The sequence below is a fragment of the Nilaparvata lugens genome, chromosome X (assembly GCF_014356525.2).
Source record: "Nilaparvata lugens isolate BPH chromosome X, ASM1435652v1, whole genome shotgun sequence".
Classification (NCBI taxonomy): domain Eukaryota; kingdom Metazoa; phylum Arthropoda; class Insecta; order Hemiptera; family Delphacidae; genus Nilaparvata; species Nilaparvata lugens.
Window position 1 is genome coordinate 91,022,377 of NC_052518.1, and position 24,789 is coordinate 91,047,165.

A 24,789-nucleotide genomic window follows, 5' to 3' on the forward strand; every position below is an offset into this window, starting at 1 on the left:
TTTCAAATCAAATTAAATTTATTTCCTCAAAATAATACAAAAAACAATCTATATAAATAAAAATCGAGCCTCAAATTTTGACATTCAATAACTTTTTTATGTGTGCACCGAATTTGATGATTTTTTTAGTTGTGTTCGTTATGTTCAGGACTAGGTTTATGGACTATCAAATTCATGATCCGACTTCAGGACTCTTTCCTACGGTCCTTCAAAGTTTACTGTAATCCTTATGGAAGAAGATTATGAAGTGATAAACATAACCTATTTTTGGACAATTTCTACCCAAATTTGAGAAGGGTACAGTTTTGGGCTTTAAACCTGTTGTTCCTTTCCCAATCATTCATAGTTGAGAATGATATTGTATCTATCAATGTATAAATAATGATTTATTTATATAAATAATAAATTTACAAATACAAATGATTAAACTTTGATCTTGAACAGATGGTACATTGCATCCCTTTAATAATATAACCACAAAAGAATTTCTCAAGAATGGCACTAATAAATATAAATGAGACTGTGTATTGAAACATATTTGTGATATACACTGACTTTCTGTATCTATAATCACTCAATTCGTAGATTAATTATAAAATTGGAGAGGTAATTTAATTTCAATGCCACACAGTTGAGTTATTATTCACCCCACACGTATAAGTCTTGAACCCAAGCAACGAATGGAACGACTCTAGCTGCGCCACCATGACTCATACTCCTTTGCATGTAAATAAATGAAACCCATTTTTATGACGCGATTGCCGTCACGTAAAGGAAGCGGTACAACTGGACTGCTAAAAAGCCAGTTCAGTCGTAATAGTCGGTGTCCTATATAACTAGTGTCCAACTACACAAATAAAATAAATTTTTATCCACAAAATCAAACAAATCTGCAGTTACAATTAAAATATTGTGAATATTTACCACAGACACAGTCTGGGGTGTGGGAAATGAGTTCTGCTAATTTAAATAATAGTATTACAGATTAAAAAACAAAAAAGTAAAGTTCACAGTGGGATACTAAAAACGTTTACAGAAAAAATAGATAAAAATAAAAAATATTGAAGAAAAAACCTACTCAGATTACTATTATGTATAGGCCCTTATACAGATAAGATCCAAGCCATACGTGGCGTTTTTCAGACGAGTCGGCACGACAGGACAGGAAGCTCTCTGATTGGCTGATTCGAGAGAGCTTTCTGTCCATAGAGCTTCCTCTCGATACGCCATCCCAATGAGCCAACCAACCGGAGAATTTCCCGCCCTGTCGAGCCGACTAAAAAGCGCCTCGTGTGGCTTGGCTCAACATTTTCTACTTTAATGGTAATTGAGTGGAATACTTCTATTTTATTTGGCATTTTATACATCAAAATCAAAATCTGGTTTGAATAGACGTTTTGGAAATTTGTGAAATTATAGCTAAAGAGCTTACTGTCCTGTCGTACACACTGAAAAAACGCCTCGTATGGCTTGGCTCAATATTTTCTACTTTAATGGTAATTAAATGGAATATTTCCATTTGATATGGTATTTTATTCATAAAAATTAAAATTCTGGTTTATATAAACGTTTTTGTAATTATATGTCATTTTTATCTAAATTCGGGAGAGAATAGGACAAGGGTAGCCTTATTTTTCTCTCTCCCAATCATTTTAATAAGAGTTATTTGAGAACTAAAGAATAACTGCTCTAGTCGCTCTTTTAGGAATGTACCTATCAGCTACAGCCGTCAATATCCGCTGCTAGAGCCGTACAGTTGAAGTCACTCTAGTCGACACTCAGGAATTCCAACTTTGATTGACCGAGCGAAATGAGGACTAAGATTCAAGTCGACGGTTTTGCATTTCTCTTTATGTTTATATTTTTTTATGTTTGCTTAATGTTTATATGTTCCGCATTTACGGCGAAACGCGGTAATAGATTTTTATGAAATTTGTCAGGTATGATCCTTTTTAAATTATAAATTTAACGTATATACAAGGTTTTTGGAAATTTTGCATTTCAAGGATAATATAACAGGAAAAGGAGCCTCCTTCATACGCCAATATTAGAGTAAAAATTAGACTATAGAATTATTCATCATAAATCAGCTGTCGAGTGGATTATAAATTACATGCAATGACGCATGCAATTCAATATCTCAATGTAACTTATTGAAAACACAGCTTTTGTGTGGACTATTATTGCATGCAGTGAGGCATGCAATTGATAACTTGAAATAGCATAGATTTTCTCCAGACTTTTCTCTGCTTTCAACTCGGTAATCTTTTGATGATAGTAGCATAGCTGTTTACATCAAATTATAAGCATTGTCGAAACAACAACCCAAACAGCCATTAGTCGTTTATACACCGATATCTCGCCGACACGACAGGACAGGAGAGAATTTACTCTGATGGACAGTATTAGAGTGGACTGTGGTTTATAACTGCGCGAGGTCTACTGTTCACAGAACTACTAGTATGTTTCTAATCTATATTAAAAATATTTTTTTCCATTTCGTTCCATGGACTTTTAATGAGAAACTATTGTCTCCATAATTGTGGAGGTGGTTAATGAGATGAATGATGAATAAATACGGTGAATGAGTAAATAAAATGAAACTATAGTTGTTAGAAGAATTTGAAAATACTAACCTGATTGGTGGTAGCATCTAGATTCGCAGCAGACAAATACAGTAAATTATTTTGGACGACGTACAATATTGCCACAACTGCCACTCTGAGGGTATCCAGAGGGTTCTGAATCACAGTGCGGTACAGACAGTTTTTCCATTTGCTAAAACTCCCTTTCTCAAAATACACCAATAGCAGACAGATGGAAAACTTCACAATTTCAGTCATGAGTACGGCTGCGAACAAAATAAAAACAAAAAACTCTTAAATCACGATTTTAAAAAATCGTTCAATACACAACTGTAGTCAGTTACACACACATAGGTTTTTGGGGGTTTGTTTTTTGCCGTCCTTATGAAATCTACCGGATTAAGCAAAACTTAGTAAACACACGAACACATAATCTTTTTGACAAGTTATGTTTAATCTAATAGAATTTAAGAGGACTGCAAAATATCGTACGTCCAAAAATTGATGAGTGTGTAACTAGACTATGAAGATGAGAAATAAGTTAATAATAACATTAAAAAATGTGGTAAAGAATTATAGAAGTTCAGATTTGTGTTGTTCACTGCGCTACTATGCTATAGTGAGGTCCACGTTATAATGGCAGTGGAGAAAGGTAGGAGAGCAACGTTGCCGATCCTCTGTCTTGTCAATGTCTTCTATGAAACTGATACCGGTTTATTGATGTAATATTAAGTGTTCGTTCTCGTTTCAAATAATAAATTATATTTTATCAAGCAAGAAATGATATTTTTCAATAATTTAATAATGAATTTTCATAATTAAGATATTTTGCTAATTAGTAATTCCACATTGTTAAAATACGATCTGGCAACACAGCAAAGCGAGAAAGAGATAGCACTATCTGCTTTGTTGAATGGTAGACAAGGACAGCAATGCATTGCTAATCAAACACTGCCATTATAACGTGGACCTCACTATATAGTTAAATTCACTTCAAACCGACAATATTCCTTATATTTTTCTTTATTGCAAATGATGCCCTCATAAGCGTTTATCTTGTGCCTAATAGGTAGGCCTAATAGGAATCGTGTTCATGATTTGATGAGATATTTAAAACGTCCATGCCTACCGGCGGGATTCGAACCCACGACCAGGTAGCGCATGATCACGATCAGACTGAAAGGTGCAACGTCTCGGCTAACCTGGCCGGCAATTAATTATGATATCAATGCTTTTCATACATTAAATGATGACAAATTGAAGTGAATCAAAACACAGTAACGTTTAAAGCTGGATTGCCAAACAACAATGACAGTGAAGTGTTTTTCAATTTGTATAAGTGATGTTGGGAGTATTCATACTGGCTCGGCCGGATGCTGAATGAGAATAGTCCAATTAGAACTAATGGCAATTATATTTTCACTGTTCACTGTTCACTGTTCACTGTTCACTGTTCACTGTTCACTGTTCACTGTCACTGATGTGTGCGAATCCAGCTTGAGGCTGTGCAAACGCTAAAAATAAACTTTCTACTCGTGATATTTTTATTTGTATATCATCAAGCTATCAAAATGGAACAGTTTTCTCAGGAAAACATTTTTTTCCGATCATTACTTTTTGAGATATGAGCGACTCAAGTTTGAATTTTTGGGGCAGAACATTTCAAATTCGGTACGATATAAGTCAATGAGATTTAGAGGATGGATTCTTCATGGTATTGTTGATCTAGTAAAACAAAAAATTTCTGGAAAAGTTATTCAATATACCAAAAATAACTCAACTACAAGTTATTTTTGGTTATTTTTAGTAAATTGAATAATAATCTTAAAAATTTATATCTTCAGAAAAGTTTTGTTTTACTAGATCAACAATACCATGAAGAATCTATCCTCTAAGGCCCGTTTTCACAGTGACAGTTTAAACTAAATTTCATTTTCAACTAGATTAAATCCGTATTAGGTCTCGTTTGTTAAAATTTGTTTCATTTCGAGTTCAAGCCAACTGACTAAATTCAGTTTAAGCTTTAACTGTGCAAACGGCCCTAAATCTCATGGATTTATCTCTTACCGAATTTGAAATGTTCTGTCCCAAAAATTTAAACTTAAGGCGCTCATATCTCAAAAAGTAATGATCAGAAAAAAATTATTATCCTGAGAAAACTTTTTCATTTTGAAAGCTTAATGATACACAAATAAAAAAACTTTGAAAAATATCACGAGTAAAAATTTTATTTTTAGCGTTTGCACAGCCTTAATGCGTACTAAGCATGGAGCCCACCAGTCCACTATAGTGAGGTCCACGTTATAATGGCAGTGTTTGATTAGCAATGGTATTGCTATCCTTGTCTATCATTCAACAAAGCGGATAGCTCTATATCTTTCTCGCTTTGCTCTGTTGCCAGATCGTCTTTTAACAATGTAGAATTAATAAATAATTAACAAAATATTTCATCTTAATTATGAAAATTCATTATGAAATTATTAAAAAATATAATTTCTTGCTTAATAAAATGCCATACAGAAGGCATTGACAAGACAGAGGATCGGCCACGTTTTTCTCCACTACCATTATAACGTGGACCTCACTATAGTTTAAATGATTGGAGCAAAACGTCTTCTATAAATTCAATTTTTCCAATAATCGTCACATCGTAACATTGCCTCCACAAAGCTACAAAAGAAGGGGAATTCTCATATCAAATTGTCTGAGATATTGAATAAACCTATTCAAAATATTCAACTCTGTAAGTAATACCACACAGAAAATATAGCATATGATGCCAAATTAATAAAACAATATAAGAACCTTGTAGTACCCTTTATTATTGAAAACTTTAAAATATTTCAATAACGACTAGTTTCGACCCTAACTTAGGTCATTTTCAAGTTCATATGATGTCTTATCTCTAGGGTAATACTTAATAAAATATTCTGAAAATGTATTTTCCGAAATATTTAAATCGTTTACAACGATTTTAAATATTTAATCGACACATACAACTATTAATTAATAAAATTAGTAGAATTGATGGTGATGTTGTGAAAGTTTTTAATACATTTTTAGTGAAATTTGACAATATCTTTGTTTTCTTACTATTAATTAATCTATCGGTGCTTGAAAATCCAACAGAGAAGCTTTAAAGGGACATAATACAAAAGTTATGATGCAAAATTTAGCCAAGCAAACCCTTATTTGCCGAAACACAAACATTTAGTGGAACATAGAAATTGATTCTGACCAAAAATTGATACTGATCAAGAAATTTCATTTGAAAATACGGTTCAGATCAAAAATTTAGATCTGAGATCTGTGAACGAAAATCTAAATTGCAAGTCAAATGATACCAAAATATTATCTATGAAAAATGAATGTATTCTATTCTATTTTGACTGTGCAAACGGCCCTGAATCTCATGGATTTATCTCTTACCGAATTTGAAATGTTCTGTCCCAAAAATTTAAACTATCCTGACTCAATGAAACCGTAGGTGTATCGGGTGGCGAGCTATTTAAATTAAAAATCAAATATTCAGTAAGAGGAAAACCTTCAAGTTTCAACCTTCAGAAACTTCAAACCACCTTCAAAAATTCACTCACAAATTAATCATACATACAACAAACATTCTCTGTTTTGTTATAGGAAATAAATATATGAGTCAATGTTGAATTATTTCTATTTTTTATCCAACCTGATGAACTATTCATTCAATAAGTACTTTTTGACTGATGAATCATTCAACTACATTGAAATGTAGCACTGAGCGTGCATAAATAGTGTTAATAATATTTTTCCCATCCTCATTTGTAATGTTTATATCTTAAATTTGTTTGAACAAATCACTCACCTGTTGAAGCGAAAAATCTGTCGCCAGAACGTGTTGTGCCATAACGTAAACTTAATGCCAACAATGCATTTTGTATCGTCAATGTTATGAGACTAGTCAATTTCAAAAAAGCTGAAGTTTCTGTAAAATAAAAAATATCAAAGGTGATGGTTTCTTGATCCATTGCGAGCTGCGATGTATTAACACACTTTTTTCTATGTATTTAAACACGACATACAGTCAAATATTTAAGTGAATAATTAAAAACTTATTACTTTCGATCGTCTAGCGACCATTTTCAACAGTGAACTTTAATCATTTTAACGTTCAACAAATCATTTAATCTTTTAATCATTTTCAACAGAGAACAGTAATCTTCAACAGACTGTTAAAAATGATCGCTAGACGGTCGAAAGTAATTCAGTCAGTAAGTAAAAGTTTTTAATTATTTACTTAAATATTTGACTGCATGTCGTGTTTAAATACATAGAAAAAGTGTGTTAAAAATATCAATTCACAAGACTGATTCAAACTAGCACATTGATTGGACTCATCAATTTTTGTACTTATTTCTAAAGATAATTTACGGTAATAAAATTAACATCAATTATAGTAATAAGATAAAATACAAGACACAATTAATACTATTAAGACACAATAAAATACTATTGCAAGAATCATGCCAGCCAGTACTCATAAGGCTGTAATATTACTTAAATTAGAATGCGGTTTGCATCAGAACAAAGTTCTACAAAATTCTATTTTCATTTTTTCAAATAATCAACATGAAAATGAAAATGCTAGGAACTTTGGAACCAACAACTTGACTAAAGGGTCCCGATATAAGAGAGATGGCTCTTCGCAGGTAGAAGCAGGTGTCTCCAACAAGTGGCTGCACATTGTTCTTCAACACAAAGGCGTTGATCACATAGAATTAGATATTCAGTTACAGACCTATTCATATATACAGGATGTCCCACGAAAGGTGTAACAGTCAAAGACCATAGATTCTACATTAAATTTGCAACAAAAAATATCCAGTAAAATTTTCTTATATCGACCTTAGTTTTCGAGATATATCGATTTTTCGATATTTTTGAAAAAAGTTGATAACTAGAAAACTATCAGTCAAAATCTAATTCTAAGGACATGGTTGGAAAGAGGAAGAAATTTCCAATAAGATTCATATAATTTGATCCTTTGTTTAACGTTTTTGAACTTTTTATGAGCGTTCAAAGTTGAAAAAAGTTGTAACATTATTCAAATTAAAGCCCCAAGTAGCAAAAAAATATTGTCTCATTATTGCCACAACATTCAGCAACATTGTTGAAGATATTTTCATTATGATATTGTAGCAATATAGTCATAATATTGTTGCAATATCAAATTATATTTTACATAAATATTGTTCAGCAATACTTAATAATATCTATACAATATTGTTGCAATATTTAATAATATATAATGTAAACAATGTTCGGCAATATTGAGATAATATCAATACAACATTGTCACGATATTAAATTATATATTATTTAAATATTGTTCAGCAATACTTAATAATATCTATACAACATTGTCGCAATATTGAATAATACATCATGTAAATAATTTTTGGCAATATTGCGATAATATCAAAACAACATTGTCACTATATTAAATTATATATTATGTAAATATTGTTCAGCAATATTTAATAATATCTGTACAAAATTGTCGCAATATTGAATGATTTATCATGTGAATATTGTTTGACAATATTGAGATAATATCTGTACAAAATTGTCGCAATATTGAATGATTTATCATCTAAATATTGTTTGACAATATTGAGATAATATCAATACAGCATTGTCACAATATTAAATTAAATATCATGAAAGTATCGTTTAACAATATTGAGAAAATATCGATACAGCATTGTCGCAATATTAAATGATATACTATGCAGATATTATTAAACAATTTTCAGATGATATCAATACAACATTGGCACAATATTGGATGATTCATCATGTAAATATTGTTTAGCAATTTTGACATAATATCAATATAGCTTTGTCTCAATATTGAATGTTATATCATGTAATTTTTTCAGCAATATTTAATTAAGTAATATCTATTTACTTTGTCATATTGTAATGTGATTATTGATCCAGCAATAATGTTGTAATTATGGCTCAATATTTAGTGTTAATTTTCCATATCCATGGAAAAGTTCCATAAAGTTGTATATATATATATATATATATATATATATATATATATATATATATATATATATTATATATATATATATAGTTCTTATAATCTGTCAGAATATAATAATTTGTCAAATTGTTTTTGAAGAGATATTGTGGTTTTTCTCCATAATGAAAAAATATGACAATTTGTCAAATATTTCTCAGTAATACAATTATATTTCAATGACATCCTTGGAAAAGAAATCTGGTGTGTGGTACAATCACACATCTTTCCTTGCCATTCAAATTGGTATATAGCTGAGGATCAATAATAGTCATTCGCGAACCGTCTATAGTCTGTGTAAAATGAGTTGAGACTTGGCCCTCCATCCGAAGAAATTACAAGGGTTGCCAAATCGTGTAAAATTGCAACTTTCTCAATTTCCAATTAAACGTCATAATTGGATGTGGAATATCATCCCCGATATCCTAGTAGTGTTAAAAAAGTTTCAGGGTTGAAGGATTGAAAGGAAATTTAACTTTTATGATAAAATTGGAAACATCGCGATGATTTGTTTTTCTTTTAAATATCACTTCTCTCAGAATGATGGGGCATTATAATGCGTTATAATTTTATAACAAATTAACGGGGAGAATGTCTCCTTTCTATTAGTGTCTGCGGATGATGTTTATCCGACCAAAAGCTATTTTTTAATTAATGATTATGTTTGTCAATGACGAGACATTCCGTGCAGAGAACATGAAATTTTCGAAATGCTAGAAACGATTTTTGCTTTCACTACCCACTTATCTTTCGAAACAAAAACGTTTCCATCATGTCGAAAATTTCATGTTTTCTGCTCGCTATGTCTCGACATTGACGAACATAAACATTAATTAAAAAATAACTTTTGATCGGATAAACATTATCCGCAGACACCAATAGAAAGGAGACATTCTCCCCGTTAATTTGATATAAAATTATAACGCATTATAATGCCCCATCATTCTGAGAGAAGTGATATTTAAAAAAAAACAAATCTTCGCGATGTTTCCAATTTTATCATAAAAATTAAATTTCCTTCAACCCTGAAACTTTTTTAGCACTACTAGGATATCGGGGATGATATTCTACATCCAATTATGACGTTTAATTGGAAATTTGAGAAAGCTACAATTCTACACGATTTGGCAACCCTGTAATTTCTTCGGATGGAGGGCCAAGTCTTAACTTATTTTACACAGACTATAACTTGTTGGCGTCAGTTATACGTGTAGGCCTAAGCAAAACAATATTTTGTTTCAATAAGTCAATAGAAGAAGAAAAATGAAAACCGGTGTTTCTTGCTCTGTCTGCTGCTGCCCTGTTGACATTCACTTGATAGAGAGAAATCCTTTGAATAAAGTGGATAGTCAATAGAATCTATTCTTTTAGTTTATTCTACAGTTCCACCCTCTTTCTTCCTTTCTTTGTTCTCTCTCCGTCTCTCCACCAACACAATTAACCAATGCTTGCTACTTACCGTACGCACTTTTCTTCTTGCAATATTAGAGCAGCATCTGTTGGGTTCTGATGTTTGAAACAGTTCATTTCTGAGTTGAAGAAGTGTTAAGTGAGAATGAATGTATCATTTTCTACTGACAAGTTTGAATCCTTCTCCTCCTGACCATGCAAACATGCGAACACAATAAATTAGAAGAGAGAGAGAGAAAGTGTGACTACTCTATCCTTTACGCTACTACCAACCCTCGACCATAGAGTGGGTGGGAGGAACAGCTCTTGCGATCAAGTCGATAGTCCTGCTGTTAAATTCTTTCGCAGGTAAAAAGTTATTGTCTGCTCAAATCGGTGTATGAGATTGGGAGTTAACGGTACTTCTCCTTTCATTGGAATCCAAGTTTGCTAGTTAATACTTCTCAATGGAATAGAGAAACATAACAGACACCTAGATTTTGGACACCAAACTGCAGTAGAGCTTGGCCACTTCAAAATAGCAGCGTTGCTGAATTGTGTAAACTTTTTCTAATACAGGGTCATTCACGTTTCTAACATAATCATAGAAAAATATATAAATTTTAAAACGTTCTATGACATATATTTGATCGAACGCAGTGAGGTATATGTTTTAACTCAGATTTTTTTGTCTGTATGTATGTTACGCATTTACGGCCAAACGCGTTGATAGAATTCAATGAGATTTGGCAGGAATATTCCTTTTTTATCTGCGCGTCGGTGTATACACAAGGTTTTTTTGAAATTTTGCATTTTAAGTATATAATATGGAAAGAAAGAAAAGGAATTCACAGAACTACTAGTATAATAATGCTCTATACAGGAGACCATATAGGACATAGGCATAATGCAATGACACGTGCAATGCATCAGAGGAATATAGACAACTTCTCACGTCTACAGGAGTGTATGGACAAAACAAACAAATTTTAACAGATGTTATTTTTCGTGTAATTGATTTTTCAATTTTTTCCTCTCTAATTTTTATAATGGCGACATCCAAGGTGCACACTGAAAAAATAAATTTTGAGTTACCGTACGTTCAATAATAAGTGTGTAACTGTTATTTGAAATCATTCATACCTCCCTGCTCAACCCTGTAATACAATGCAATCTTTTGCCAGAAACTGGTGATGAAATTCCAAGGAAAGGTTTTACGGAAAGTAACACTACAACAATAGCGCTTACTAGATTGTTCGTTTTCTGAGAATTGGGCCAGAAATAGTGAATACTCAGCACATGTAAAATGAATAGAGCATTGCTGTTGAAATCGTATTTCTTATTGGAATGCTGAAAATTTACTTTTTTAGTATTTTTTTTAGTGCTAATAATATTTTATAGTCGTTCTCTATGTTATCTATGAGTAGATATTCAATTGAAATTATTTTCACTCCTGACCAATAGTGATGCGATATTTCATTCTCAACCAGGAAAGATGTATAGGAATTTTCATTGTCCACCTTAACATTTACATGGTACAAACAAGATGAAACCAACACATTATTATAAAACTCTTCTCTAGTGGCCCTCTGGATACTATTATATAGACCAGTAGAATACAACACACCCAGGTAATCTTCCGCTCCATATATATTAAATAACATACATTAATGTCACCTATCATTATAATAATTCTTTTCGTTTTTAATTCTATTAATTTCAAGATTTTTTTTCCAATTATTCGTTAAATTGATTTATATTCTGATTAGGGGGTCGATAAAATGCAACTATTAATATTTATTTTTCCCCGCTATCGATTTTCAAACATAATAATTCTGCAGATACGAAATCATAATCTATATGTTCTATTTTTAAATTCTCTCTATAAAAGACACCTAATCCTCCGGCCCCTCGACCATCCTGCCCACACCTAAAACATTGTAATATCCAGGAATCCCACATAAATCAACTTCTTCCTTTCTTAAATTAATTACACTCAATACCATTACATCTATGTTACAGAGCACTTTATATTTATTTCTGATTTTAATGTATCCCAGTGTTTCCTTGGTGATCTTACATCAGTGCTTACACAGATAAATTCATTGAGAGTGTTATCTATCTGTTTTGAAAACGTTTTTGATTCGTTTCAGTCATGGAAATTTACAAATTAATTATTAAAATTCAAAATCATCTTCATCTAAGTCTTGCATTTGCCAATAAATGTAGTATATATTGAAGAACATTGAAGGATGAAACCTAAAAAAATTATGTAATTTATTAGTCCATTATAAGTTAATGTTAATTATAAGCTGTTAATCCGTGCTGCTCTATGCTACTCGGTAAGCATATACTGATATAATTATTGCCTACATAACCCCTCTATAATAGTGATCAAAAAAAGTTTTTTCTTCATTGATTGGATTGAATGATTCTATATTCTCACCCCCAACATATATAATTTATTTATTCATTTATTGGATAGAGCAAACAATACAATACATGGAAAAAAGGAAGAAAAAACAGGCTATTATCAAAAACTTTCAATGCAATAAAAATAGGCTAACCTTAGAAAAATAACAATAAAAATCTGTGATGTGTGTCATCTACATGAAAACAGGAAAGAACAATATGAGCAAAGTTTATGCTACCACCATCACTTTCCAGCTGATACTGTAGTCTGAAAGATTTTATTTGTTTAAAAGGTATAGGCCTAATACATAAATAATTAGAAAAAAACGAAACAAGGCAATATTAAAATGCTCACAACGAGTATTTCTGATACAAGCCAGTAGCAGTTAAGTGGAATAAATATCCTGCATTTAATTTAATGATTGTGCTGTACAAATAGCTGGATATTATCAGAGGTGAGCGTAATTCTGAAAGAAACAGTATTGATATTATCGTGTTCCATTATCATTAATTCCATAATCATACTCAACAGTACTATCGTGAAAACATTTTTATACAGATCGTTCTACTGTTCTACTCAACTTTCACCAGTGAATCGTTATCAATAGTTGAGAGGAAATCATTCAATTCGGCTTTACAACGACATAATTTCTACCAGACAAATGTGACAATGTGAGTGGTTGTACCGCAGGAAAAAAACAGCTTAACAAATGTAATAAGCACAAAACAGCGGTCCTTTGCTGGCTCTTTGTGGTCCTCCACAATATTAATCATTGGTATTTGAGAAATTTAAAATTTCATCAGCAGAAAAAGATTCCTGTTGTGGACTGTCGAATGGTGACATCATCAAGGTGTTCAATTTTGCATACTTCCAATGAGAGGAAAGAAATGGTTGCTATTGGGAAGAAATTGACTGACAAGTCTGATTTGTATGACAACCCGCTCCCAACTTAACTTATTTGTTGATGCGGCTCATTTGCCAGAAGGGCATTGCGCATTGTAGAAGTTATCATTACTGGCCAGAACAACACTTTCATCTATGTAAACCTCTTGAAATTCCAGGTTGTCGAATTTCTCGATATCCTTATAATAATTGTGTAGTATATCCTAACATTCAATGCATCCCATTCCTTTCCCATCCATTGAGCCAATTCTTCATCTTATCAGCTGCAGTTGAAACTGGGTAAAGCCATCCAAAAGTGTACCTAATGCTTGCCCACAACTTGTTCATGCTGCAATTTATTTATACTCGGTAAGTTCTTTAATGAATTATTATTGATATATTCACATTCCTCACATGGTGATAGAGACTTCCAGACAGGTACACACAGATCCCAAAATCTACATTAATCCAATACCCACGCATTTCATCCATTAGGCCTATAGCAAGTAAGATTAATGTGAAAAATTTATGTAAACTCCATTAAAAATTTCTAAAGATTGAATAAGCTGTCAAACATGAATTTAATTATTGGTATATCATTTGGCCATTATTGGAGGCTTGGTTTTTCACATTTTAACATACGCAAACAGTGATTGGGGCTCACAGTGGTAATCGCACAGAACATTTCACAAAGACCACACAAAATTACAAAGCAATGGTACCGATAGCCTATACTATGATAATAATTATGAAACTGGATTTATTATCGCATGGAATTACACTATTCATGGAACAATTATAACATGGAACACTATTCTCTTGATCAGCTCTGTTCTCAAGTTGTAAGAACTCATTATCAATGTTTAAAAAATCGAAAAAATTGAAAAAAATTGATTTTCGAATAAGCCTTAGTTTATGCAACATGAAATCCCATTAACAGTATATCTATCAAGATTTTTTAAACTAATTAAAAGTTGCACGATGGTGTTGACTTGAATGTGTCCTCTCACCTCTTCTTTAAAATTCATTGCAAAATTCAATACTGGTATTCGAGATATGTATTTGAAAAAAATTGTTCAATTTTTTCCAGAATGTGGAGTATTATTTTCCGTAAAGACATAGCTATGTATGATCTCGTCCCCAATTGTTGGTTGATGGATGACAAAAAATGTGCATACCCGGATGCAGGCCTTTCCACTACCAAGAAAATGGCGCGGGAGTGTATCGCACCAAAAAGTGATTGGGATAAAGTGGATATAGATTTATCTCAAAAAGACTTTGGTAAGTTGCAGAGGACTGATCAATCAATATAATTCTATCACATATCCACTTACCCTTCAATTAAGCTGTGGTTACTATAAAAGCGACTTTGTGGGCGTGTAATTCATTTCAGTCGCCCTCCTTTAGGAGACTGGCTTATTGTTAGTAAAGATAGTCAGTCGTTTCCCATCTCTGGAGGAATAGTGATTGTTACATTACACTCTAACTGATTAAGTGGATGTTATTCAAAAGTGACATGTACTGTCACTTGATTATGGGAGCTAGCTTATGGTTGAGAGGATCAACGTGCTAACCACGCATTACCTCTCCTGGCTGATGATTATTCACCTCTGCTGTATAGCATTGGCAGATCGTGCCCACGGGGCGGTTGAGGTCTACCCGCTTCAAGCTTGGGAGAAACGTTTACTTACCTACTGAGAATGCAGCTTATTAATAATTTCAATTACTAATCATATAATATTAAAATTTATTTCTCGTATTGATCAATGTTTGAAGATTCAGTTTTGAGAGATAGAAAAATAGTTGCATTCAATATTATAACTTATGCTTTAATACAATCAATACTGGAGGTGATAATTGTATATTACATTTTGATGATATTGTTACTAACATTTGACCATTTTTTCAAGCACTCTAATTTCAATTGCACTTCAATTTCGAGCACTTCTCAATTATTGTAATTCCACTTGGTTATTATATCTTCGGATCTTACATTATACTCGATTGCTGAAATTTTCACATTCCCATTTCTAATATGTGTATTCTTTTACAGATAACTACGAACGGGGTATGACGGATGTCATACGTTTATTATCAGGGAAATCCTCACTGACGTCCTCAGAAAATGAGGAAAGAGAGCGAGGAAAGAGGAAGGCGGTGAAGAATCGTAGATTTGAAAATATGGTGAATAATGTCGGGGAAGCTGAGGAAGCTGAGGATGAGGAGGAGGAGGAGGAGGAGGAGGATGTATCAGTTCTATTTATGCAAGAATCTCCACTTCGAAGAGTCCGCTCATCCCCAAGTTCGAGTTCTCCTATTGCTCAAAAAAGTTCTTCCAGTTCCCCTAGTCCACCAGTTCTGGAACCACTTCTCAAAAAGAAGCGGTGCGAAAAGGTGTTTGAGGAATCGAAAGGGTGTTGCCGAGTGGGCAAGAACAAAAAACATTCCTGTCCCTTTGATGGAAGTGAGGTGGGATTCGAACAGCTGGCACATACACTGTGCACTTTATCAAGTAAGTAGACGCCAACTTTATTTTTATATTTCAACATGTACTTTTTAATTTTAAATTAATGATGTTTAATTGAATCCCGTTCCACACACCAAGAGTTTTGGACGTCCGGTTTTCTACCGGTCCTATGAATTTTACTAGATTGAATGAAGCTTGACAAACATAATATGTTATATCATATAATATGTTATAATCATACTATGATGTTGTTTGAAAAGTTCTGTTCAGTCTAATATAATTTTTAAAGACAGCGAAAGCCAGACTTCAAATAATTGTGGTGTGTGAAACGGAACTTAATATTTCTTATACAGTACAAAGGTTATTTGGAAAAAACTTATCAATCAGTTGATACCTCAAAGTGAATATTCACCATGACATTGAAATTATGTTATCATGTATCACATACCCAAGGTTATTACAACAAAAATTTGAAAAATAATAAGTCCCCCATCTTGAATATCCAAAAATTCGCATATATTTTTCAAATGGGGAAAGGTGGGAAAGGGAATACATGATTCCAGTACAAAGTTGCATGACAGAATGAATGGTGACGACTGCAAATCAATCAGTCAAACCCTTCTTGAGTTATAAAACTATTTATAATTATTTGTGTCTCTTGAAAAAAATGTATGTATAGCCTATATCATGTTATCTTTGTAGGGGTTCGAGATATAGCATTGTGCAATTCACAGCAATCAATTTGTCTTTGAATTCTCGATGTAAATCATATACCACATGTCCACCTTCCCATTAAAACATGGACCTTGGATAATAGATGGCTGACAAAATTTCTTATGTCAATTGAGTTGAGCTCTCAATGTTAGTTAGTTTATGAACTTTTCTCCCACTCCGTACAGAGTGCTTGATAATTTATTTTAAGTATCGATGTTTCTAAGCATTTTTCAAATTAAAATGTCAAATGTTCACGAATCTAAAAAACAATTGATTGAATTTTAGTATCATACCTACATTAAAATGTATTGGTTCAGTTGCCAATGAGAGAAATAATAGTCTATACTTACAGAGCAAACATATCAAATTAAAGTCAAGTATAGGCTATACATTCAAAATGATGTTCTCAATGGTACATTAATTGTAAATCAGAAAAATGATACTGAACAAGATTTGTCTGATTACATAAATTATCACGCTGTTGCGCAACTTCTTACAGCTTCAACAGCTCATGCTGTTCGCTCTGTATAACCAGCAATTCCACATGTAAAACTCAATTTGAATCGCAAATTTCAAGATATTTTCCGATTTGCAAATAAACAATTGATAAGTATTCATATTAAGTCACAAAATTATTGTTTAATAAATTGCATGTCATTACAAACTTTCTTTTAAAGTTCATATTGTGTTTGTGTAGGGAACGAATTGATTCAATAACTTCTGTTACTTGTTGCAGGAGAAATGAAAAAAATGAATAACAACTTGTTCTACTTGAGGGAAACGCAAAACGAGCTTGTCAAATCTGTTGAAGTTTTAAGAACTGCGCAGGAAAGCCGTGCAAATGTGGATATGCCAAGCCTGCAATACCCCCCAGAGGGAATAATTGAGGATTTTCCTGCTTCAACTATGGAGAGTTTGCAGAAAATTGAACGAAAACTCATGGAAAGGAGTTTCCTAATCAGATGTGTGAGTTTATGATTGAATTTTACATTCTTCAGTTCATTTAAAAATATAATATCGGGGCACCGAGCTTCGCTCGTTATTTATTTATTGATAAACAGCACACAAAAATTCTTTAAAATGATTGGGGAAGGACTAAAAGCCCAAAACGGTTAATTTTCCGAATTTTGATCTATACACTATAAATAGTACAAAAAGTAGATTATGTTTCATGCACTTGAATTCAAGTCCAATTCCCAGTCCAAACATTTGAAAACATGAAAGTTTTAGTTTAGATTGTCTAAAAAACAAATTGAATAGCAAATTAACACTTACTAATCACTTAAAACTGTAAAATATTGATCAACTTTGAAAATTCTGATATACTTAAATTTTGAATGATATACCATGTCATGTCAACAAATCAGATATTTGATCAAGTTGATTAAAATTTCTAATTGATTAAGAGCCACCCAGCAGCTAAGTGCATTAGCTAAAAAAAGGTTTCAAGTTTGAAGGATTAAAAGAAAAATTAACTTTTTTGATGAATTAGGAAACATCGCGAAAATATGCTTTTAATTTAAAATATGATTATTATTTTTGATCAATTATGAATAATTTCACCTTTCAAACTCTTAAGGATTCTTTATCTTTTAAATCGTGTTTATATTTTACAGCTGGCTGTATGTCAGTTTATGAATTTTCGGGGATAAGATATTTTGATTTTCCACAGACGCACTCGCTCAATCACTTTTATTATCCACAGACGACGAAAGTCACAGCGGTTTTTTCAAGGATGAATTATCCTTTTAATGTCCATCATCGAGTTTTCCCAGGGATGAGACCTAGTGCAATCGATTTTTTTATCATAAACCTACTATGTTACAAATTTCGTGAAAATCGTTAGAGCCGGACATAGAAAATAACCATATAGATACCCAATAAAAAACCAAATATATAAATATATACAGAAATTGCTCGCTTAATATAATAGGATTTCTATTATAAGTACAGAAGTAGTAGTAGTAGAATAGTTGGACCAAAATTTCTTCACACTTAGCAAGAACACAACGTTATTAATAATCTTTGCAAGAACCACATTGCCTCGGCGAGGAGGGTAGCGCTTTTCTGAAAACATTCAATAAAAATTTAGAGGCATTGGAGTAGAGCAGCACGCAATGTTTTCAATGAAGTTAATTAACTACAGTCAGCAGTCAGGTGCTAAGAAATTTTGGCCCAACTGTAGTAGTAGTCATTTATAAAAATAAATATGGTATTATGACATTGTGCTACACATTTCCATGTTCTTATCGAAGTATGGGCTCCCTTGCTTATCATTCTTTCAACATTATGGTGTTGAGATTTCGCATGGTGCAGACACGGGGCATGCAAAAGACATGCATATTTCATTGAACTCCATCAGATACCGTAACACACATGTGTTGTCGATTTGTAAGCCAGCTATTATGTAGGAATTGTCACAAAACATCAAAAAACCACAGAAATAAATATAGAAATCTGAATACCTTTTTTTCGAATTGTTAACTCACAACTTGTTTCAGCTACGATGCCATTAACAAGGACTTTATTAACAATTTTAATGATTTTATAAACAAGGACTGTGAATTTTGATATGAAACTCTTAACATTCAGTTTTCCACTTTTATTACGATATTAAATGATTATTCTTTTCCGATCGTTGTATTGTTTTTGCTAACCTAATAAATAAATGAATAATTATTCAGTATAAATGTACATATAAATGCTTATAAGATCAAGAATAAGATGCAAGCTTCTTATAGTATAAGCTTCTTATAAATAGTGCAATAGTATTTATTTAAAATAATTTTAATTATTATTTTTCAATCACTTGATAATGCTGGCATCATAGCCGAAATATGTTGTGAGTAAAGAATTTAAAGAAAGGGTACTTGGATTTTCATTTTTATTTCTATTCAAGAGTAGCCTTAACAAAAAAATCCACATTCTGTGTGAACTGCTAAGAAAATCGACAGAAATTTATAAAGAGTCTCAAAAGGAAACAAATTGAGAGTGATAATTTAATTTTATAAGAAGCTTTTTAGGCCAGAAACACTAGGATTTTTAACCGTGTACCTACCTATAAATTCCACTGATTGAAATATAACCTAGCACTTAGAACAAACTCAAAAATTATTTACATACATAATCTGTTTTCTAAGTTCAGTTCAATTTGTGATGTTTTTGGAAATTGTAAAAAAATCACAGTTCACATTATGAATTCAACAGACATAATGAAATAAAAACACACATATGTTTTTTTTTCGAATTCTACACAGTTTTATTCTGTACAGGACCATGGATTCGTGACCACACTGATCACATTTTTCAGTCAACTTAAAAATGTGACCTGTGTGGTGACGAAACCATGGTCCTGTACCGAATAAAACTTTGTAGAATTTGACAACATATGTGTATTTTTATTTCATTATGAAACATATTGACAATATTGACAACTCAGTCGAATTTTCAACAGACATACGTAATCCCTTTGAGAATATTGTACTTCAATTTTATTATTCAACTTAAGTATTTTGTTTTTCATTTGTTCAAAGGAGACATATGTTGCGTCATGCGCCGACAAAACATCAGAAGGGCGCACAATTACTAGCATAATGGGGAAGCTGGTGACGCTCGACGTAGCCGTCAACTTCTCTTGGAAGGGAGTGCAACGGAAAGATCACAAAATAGAGAAAAAACCATTTAAGGATCTTCTGATAGCCAAAGTTATGATTGGTAAGATTCCAGCTAATTTCTCCTTTTGCAGTTTACTGTCGCTTGCTTTATATTTCATAAACTACGCTAATTTTGCAATATCAATATCAGGTAGACAAAATACCACTTGAATAGAAAATTCGACTTCACTGACTCAAAAAATTCAATTTGTCTTTAAATATTACATCCACAAACATCGTGGTCAAGTGGTAGAGTGGACATTACTGTCCAAACTTCGCCACGTCATTGAAATAAAGAAGTCATCCTATCCTATTGAATGAATAAAGTAATCATTCCATCCAGGATCTGGAATATTGAATCTCTAAGTTGATTTTTTTCAACTTGGGAGGTGGTCATTATTAGGCTGATCATTAATTCGTATCGGAAATATTAATTGATTTGTCTTTGATTAATACTTCATATAGCTTTGAAAGGGTTTGTCCTATTGATTTGAGGTAATCACTATTCAATTCATACTGGAATTCTATATTGGAATAGAATAGAATCGTTGCCTTCATTTCAACCTCGGAGGGCAAAGTTAGGGCGGAAGGAAGTTAGGTGGTATCATGCACAACAAGACCATCTTTCAATTTCCAATAAAGAAATACTATATGGAGAACTAGAGATAAATTACTTTCATCCAAATAAATTTTGTTCTATTTTGAGTTTCTAGGATATCAAGATAATAGGCCTACTAGAGACTCCATTGTCTAGGACACTCTTAATCCTACATAATAGAAGACAATCATGATTTCATTACTGATTATTGAATATTTTCATCGGAAATTCATTAATACTACAATTTTCTTACAACATGTTCATTAGATTCGCTTGTTCCTTTTAAATTATTTCACCCCGACTTTTTATCGGGTTTTCTGAACCCTTTCCTGTTCATGTTTCATTACAATCTGCCTATTACATGATAAATCATGATCCATGAGGTATTTTTCCTTCTCATCTTATCTTCCTAGCCGATTCCACTTAGAACAAGTAGTTTTGTTCATACATTGTTTGTTCTTTATACATTGTTATTTGTACTTTTCTCTCGCATTGTAATGAGTAATGTGTGAGATTGGTGTTCTAATGATTTTTTTTGTTACAGCTGCTACAAAACGGTGCTGGCCAAAATCAGAGTTGAAGCAAGTCCAATTGAAAGCGGCTACATGGCTTGCACAAGCCCAATCAAAGTTGGACAAAATGTAAGCATTCATCTCACAATCAATTTCTCTAGAAAATCTGTATTGGAAAAATGTATTACACGACCATCTTCCCATTCGAAAAATTTGAGCTAGGATTCAATATGACTGATCCAAGATGGCGGACCAAATTTTTAATGTCATGATTCAGTGGAAAATTTTAGCACAATCCCCCACGTCACCTACCATCAAATTACCTCTATGAAAAGTATCAAGCCGTTTCCAAACCTTTTACTCACTCTGTATTGAGCTGTTTCCTGAATAAGCATCTTTCGCCCAAGGTTATTAAAAAAAAAGATCTGATTTCAACATTACAGAAACGTGATATCATTAATAAAACATTGGTAAAAATGTAAAACTCAATTGATTATTATTTTTTTGTATTAAAGCAACCTAGTGGATGTTATGAGCCATAAAAGCTCAATATGATTAATATTTTCAATGCACCAGTCGTGATCTCCAGTGTAGTCGGGCGATCTCTGATCTGTAGCCTACTATTTTTCAGGATCCCCAACATGTTTAGTTCTCTCAAATCAGAATAATCTTGTTTTTAATAACCTTGTCTTTCACCAACCAACAAAATTTTATCGGGTACTCTAGCTAACTACATTCTGGAGGGAAAGTTGATTGGCATGATTGTGTAAAACTTGTAAAACTCTTAGAAAATCGAAAGACTAAAATTGATTCAGATGTGCTATGGTTTGACTTTTTTTTCTTCTTTTGATCGGGATTTCTGAAATTTGAGTCACTTTAACACAATCACTGCCATCTAAGGTTTTCTCCAGAATCGGATTCTCTACACTTTCTATCAATAAAAAATACAAGTTTATGATTTCATATTCAATTATAACCCTTCAGTATAAAAAATACAAATTGATCATCTATTTTCTGCTTTGTATTAGTTTCTTTCTGATTTTTTTATTATTTTCATTTTTTTCCAGGAATCAGCCAACACCAGCTAATCGACATCGATTGTGAAGATGAGCTTGTCAAATAGATAAGAATATAGTACATAGAAAAGATAGTAGTGACATCATAAACAATAAATTAGTAATTGATTATAATTACGGTTTTTAATTGAATAATCAATCCCTGAAACCTCAATATTTTTGAAAATATTAATTGAAATTTACAAAATTGCAAAAATTTATTCAGGCTATAATATATTTTTTAAATTGTGAAATGAGGGTACAGTTACACTATGAGCAAGTTTGCTCATATAAGTGCTTTCAAGCTGGTAGTGAAAACATACAGGTAAAAACAGAATCTGGTAACATGCATAGAAACACCTCATGACATGCACAGAGAGAATAGAACTAATCCATGAATAATGCAGAGTTAGTTCCATTCTCTCCGAGAACATCATAACATGTTTCATCCATTTGAAAAAATGTTTTTCACCTGTAAGTTGGCACTAGGTACCTAGGTGCTAGGTTCTCACAACACTGTGGAATAATTTTCTCACAATATTATGGGATAATTTTTCCACAATTTTTTGTGGAAAAATTCGGTTGAATATCAATATTGTGTTAATATATTTTAATATTTCAGGAAAATATCTTCCCAACATCAACCAATATTTTCAAATATCGTAGGAAAAATATTGAAGGTTTCATAAAGATATTGTCAGAGTATTCTGACAACATTGACCAACATTTACAACACATTGAACAATGTTGTGATAATTTTTGTCACAATATTGAGACAATATTTTTTAAAAAATGTTGTCTCAATATTGTGACAATATTTTCCAATATTTTTTCAAAATATCTTAGCAATATTTACCAACATTGCTATAATATTTTCAAAAAATATTAAAGGTTTCATAAAGATATTGTCAGAGTATTCTGACAACATTGACCAACATTTCCAACACATTGAACAATGTTGTGATAATTTTTGTCACAATATTGAGATAATATTTTTTAAAAAATGTTGTCTCAATATTGTGACAATATTTTCCAATATTTTTTCAAAATATCTTAGCAATATTTACCAACATTGCTATAATATTTTCAAAAAATATTAAAGGTTTCATAAAGATATTGTCAGAGTATTCTGACAACATTGACCAACATTTATAACACATTGAACAATGTTGTGATAATTTTTGTCACAATATTGGGACAATATTTATAAAAAATGTTGTCTCAATATTGTGACAATATTTTCCAATATTTTGTCAAAATATCTTAGCAATATGTACCAACATTGCTATAATATTTTCAAAAAAATATAAAATGTTTCATAAAGATATTGTCAGAGTATTTTGACAACATTGACCAACATTTACAATATATTTAACAATATTGGGAAAACATTCCTTCCAATATTAAGACAATATTGTTTTGCTACTTGGGGCATGACATTTTCCAATTGAAGCACAATTTTTCATTTATTATTCAATGAAGAAGTCAATTTGATAAAAACTTTCAATACAAAACACATAAAACATTATTCTGCAAGCCTACCGCCATATCTTTTACAATTATTCCTCTCACCTTCCTTTTCTCTCTAAAGAACAGCTGTCTCCATTCCACGTTTACAACCTAACCAATATTATCAACATTCCTCTATCTCATTTTATACTATTGATTATAAAAATATTTAATTATGATTATTCTATTTTATTAATTTATTTTTAATAAATAATGTAACACTACAAAGTACATTCGTCGAGTTCAAAGCCGAACTTCAAACAGTTTGAACACTCATAAAAAGTTCAAAAACGTAAAGTAAAGGAACAAATTATATGAATGTTATTGGAAATTTTGTCCTCTTTCCAACCATGTCCTTGGAATTAGATTTTGACTGATAGTTTTTTAGTTATTGACGTTTTTCAAAAATATCGAAAAATTGAAATAACTTGAAAACTAAGGTCGATATAAGAAAATTTTACTGGACATTTTTTGTTGCAAATTTAATGTAGAATCTATGGTCTTTGGCTGTTTACCGCCATATCTTTATACAAAACACATAGTTTTGTTATTAATTTGCATTACACGTTTATATATCAAGTTTTAAATTCCCAGTAGAATTTATTTTGATATTGATAAAGTTATTTTGCTATAAAAAATATATTTTACCTTTCGTGGGAAATCCTGTATATATAAATATTTATACAATATTTCAATATACTTCATATATTTACTTATTTAGATGTTGAAGTTAATTTTTTTTACGTAACTTCAATCAGGAAAATATGAATTTCTAGTTTTCATTTTATTTAAGGAATCTATGAATGGTTTTCATACAGTGACAGAAGCGTGTGAGTGAGTTGAAAGGACCGACTATTGATTGCTAATCACCTCGCAGGTGACCGAAGACATGGTGGCAAATTACCTGTTTTTCCTAGCTGGTAGCGGATAAAAATGGTCCCA

At 31.8% G+C, this 24,789-nt stretch overlaps 2 protein-coding genes across 3 annotated transcripts in view; one reads left to right on the forward strand and one right to left on the reverse strand.

Moving 5' to 3' along the window:
• LOC111043950 (UDP-galactose translocator) overlaps positions 1 to 24,789 on the reverse strand; it is a 49,353-nt gene that overhangs the window by 3,161 nt on the left and 21,403 nt on the right. For both annotated transcript variants that reach the window (XM_022328995.2, XM_039442657.1), the window contains exons 3-4: positions 6,430 to 6,549; positions 2,637 to 2,851 (exon numbers count right to left, since the gene is read on the reverse strand). In XM_022328995.2, coding sequence (XP_022184687.1) covers positions 2,637 to 2,851; positions 6,430 to 6,549 — 335 coding nt within the window. The remainder of the gene's footprint in view (positions 1 to 2,636; positions 2,852 to 6,429; positions 6,550 to 24,789) is intronic.
• Positions 16,892 to 22,473, forward strand: LOC111056344. Its single transcript, XM_022343706.2, has 4 exons — positions 16,892 to 17,486; positions 20,054 to 20,234; positions 21,316 to 21,412; positions 22,351 to 22,473. Exons 1-4 carry the CDS (start codon positions 17,262 to 17,264, stop codon positions 22,385 to 22,387), a joined length of 540 nt encoding a protein of 179 aa, XP_022199398.2. The 5' UTR covers positions 16,892 to 17,261; the 3' UTR covers positions 22,388 to 22,473.

What these genes read in the sequence shown, in the direction of transcription:
- LOC111056344 (XM_022343706.2), top strand. Translation starts at nt 17,262, where the DNA reads ATGAAAAAAATGAATAACAACTTGTTCTACTTGAGGGAAACGCAAAAC. An exon ending in GATAGCCAAAGTTATGATTG is followed by an intron (nt 20,235 to 21,315) that starts GTAAGATTCCAG and finishes TTTTTGTTACAG; the next exon opens with CTGCTACAAAACGGTGCTGG. An exon ending in CAATCAAAGTTGGACAAAAT is followed by an intron (nt 21,413 to 22,350) that starts GTAAGCATTCAT and finishes ATTTTTTTCCAG; the next exon opens with GAATCAGCCAACACCAGCTA.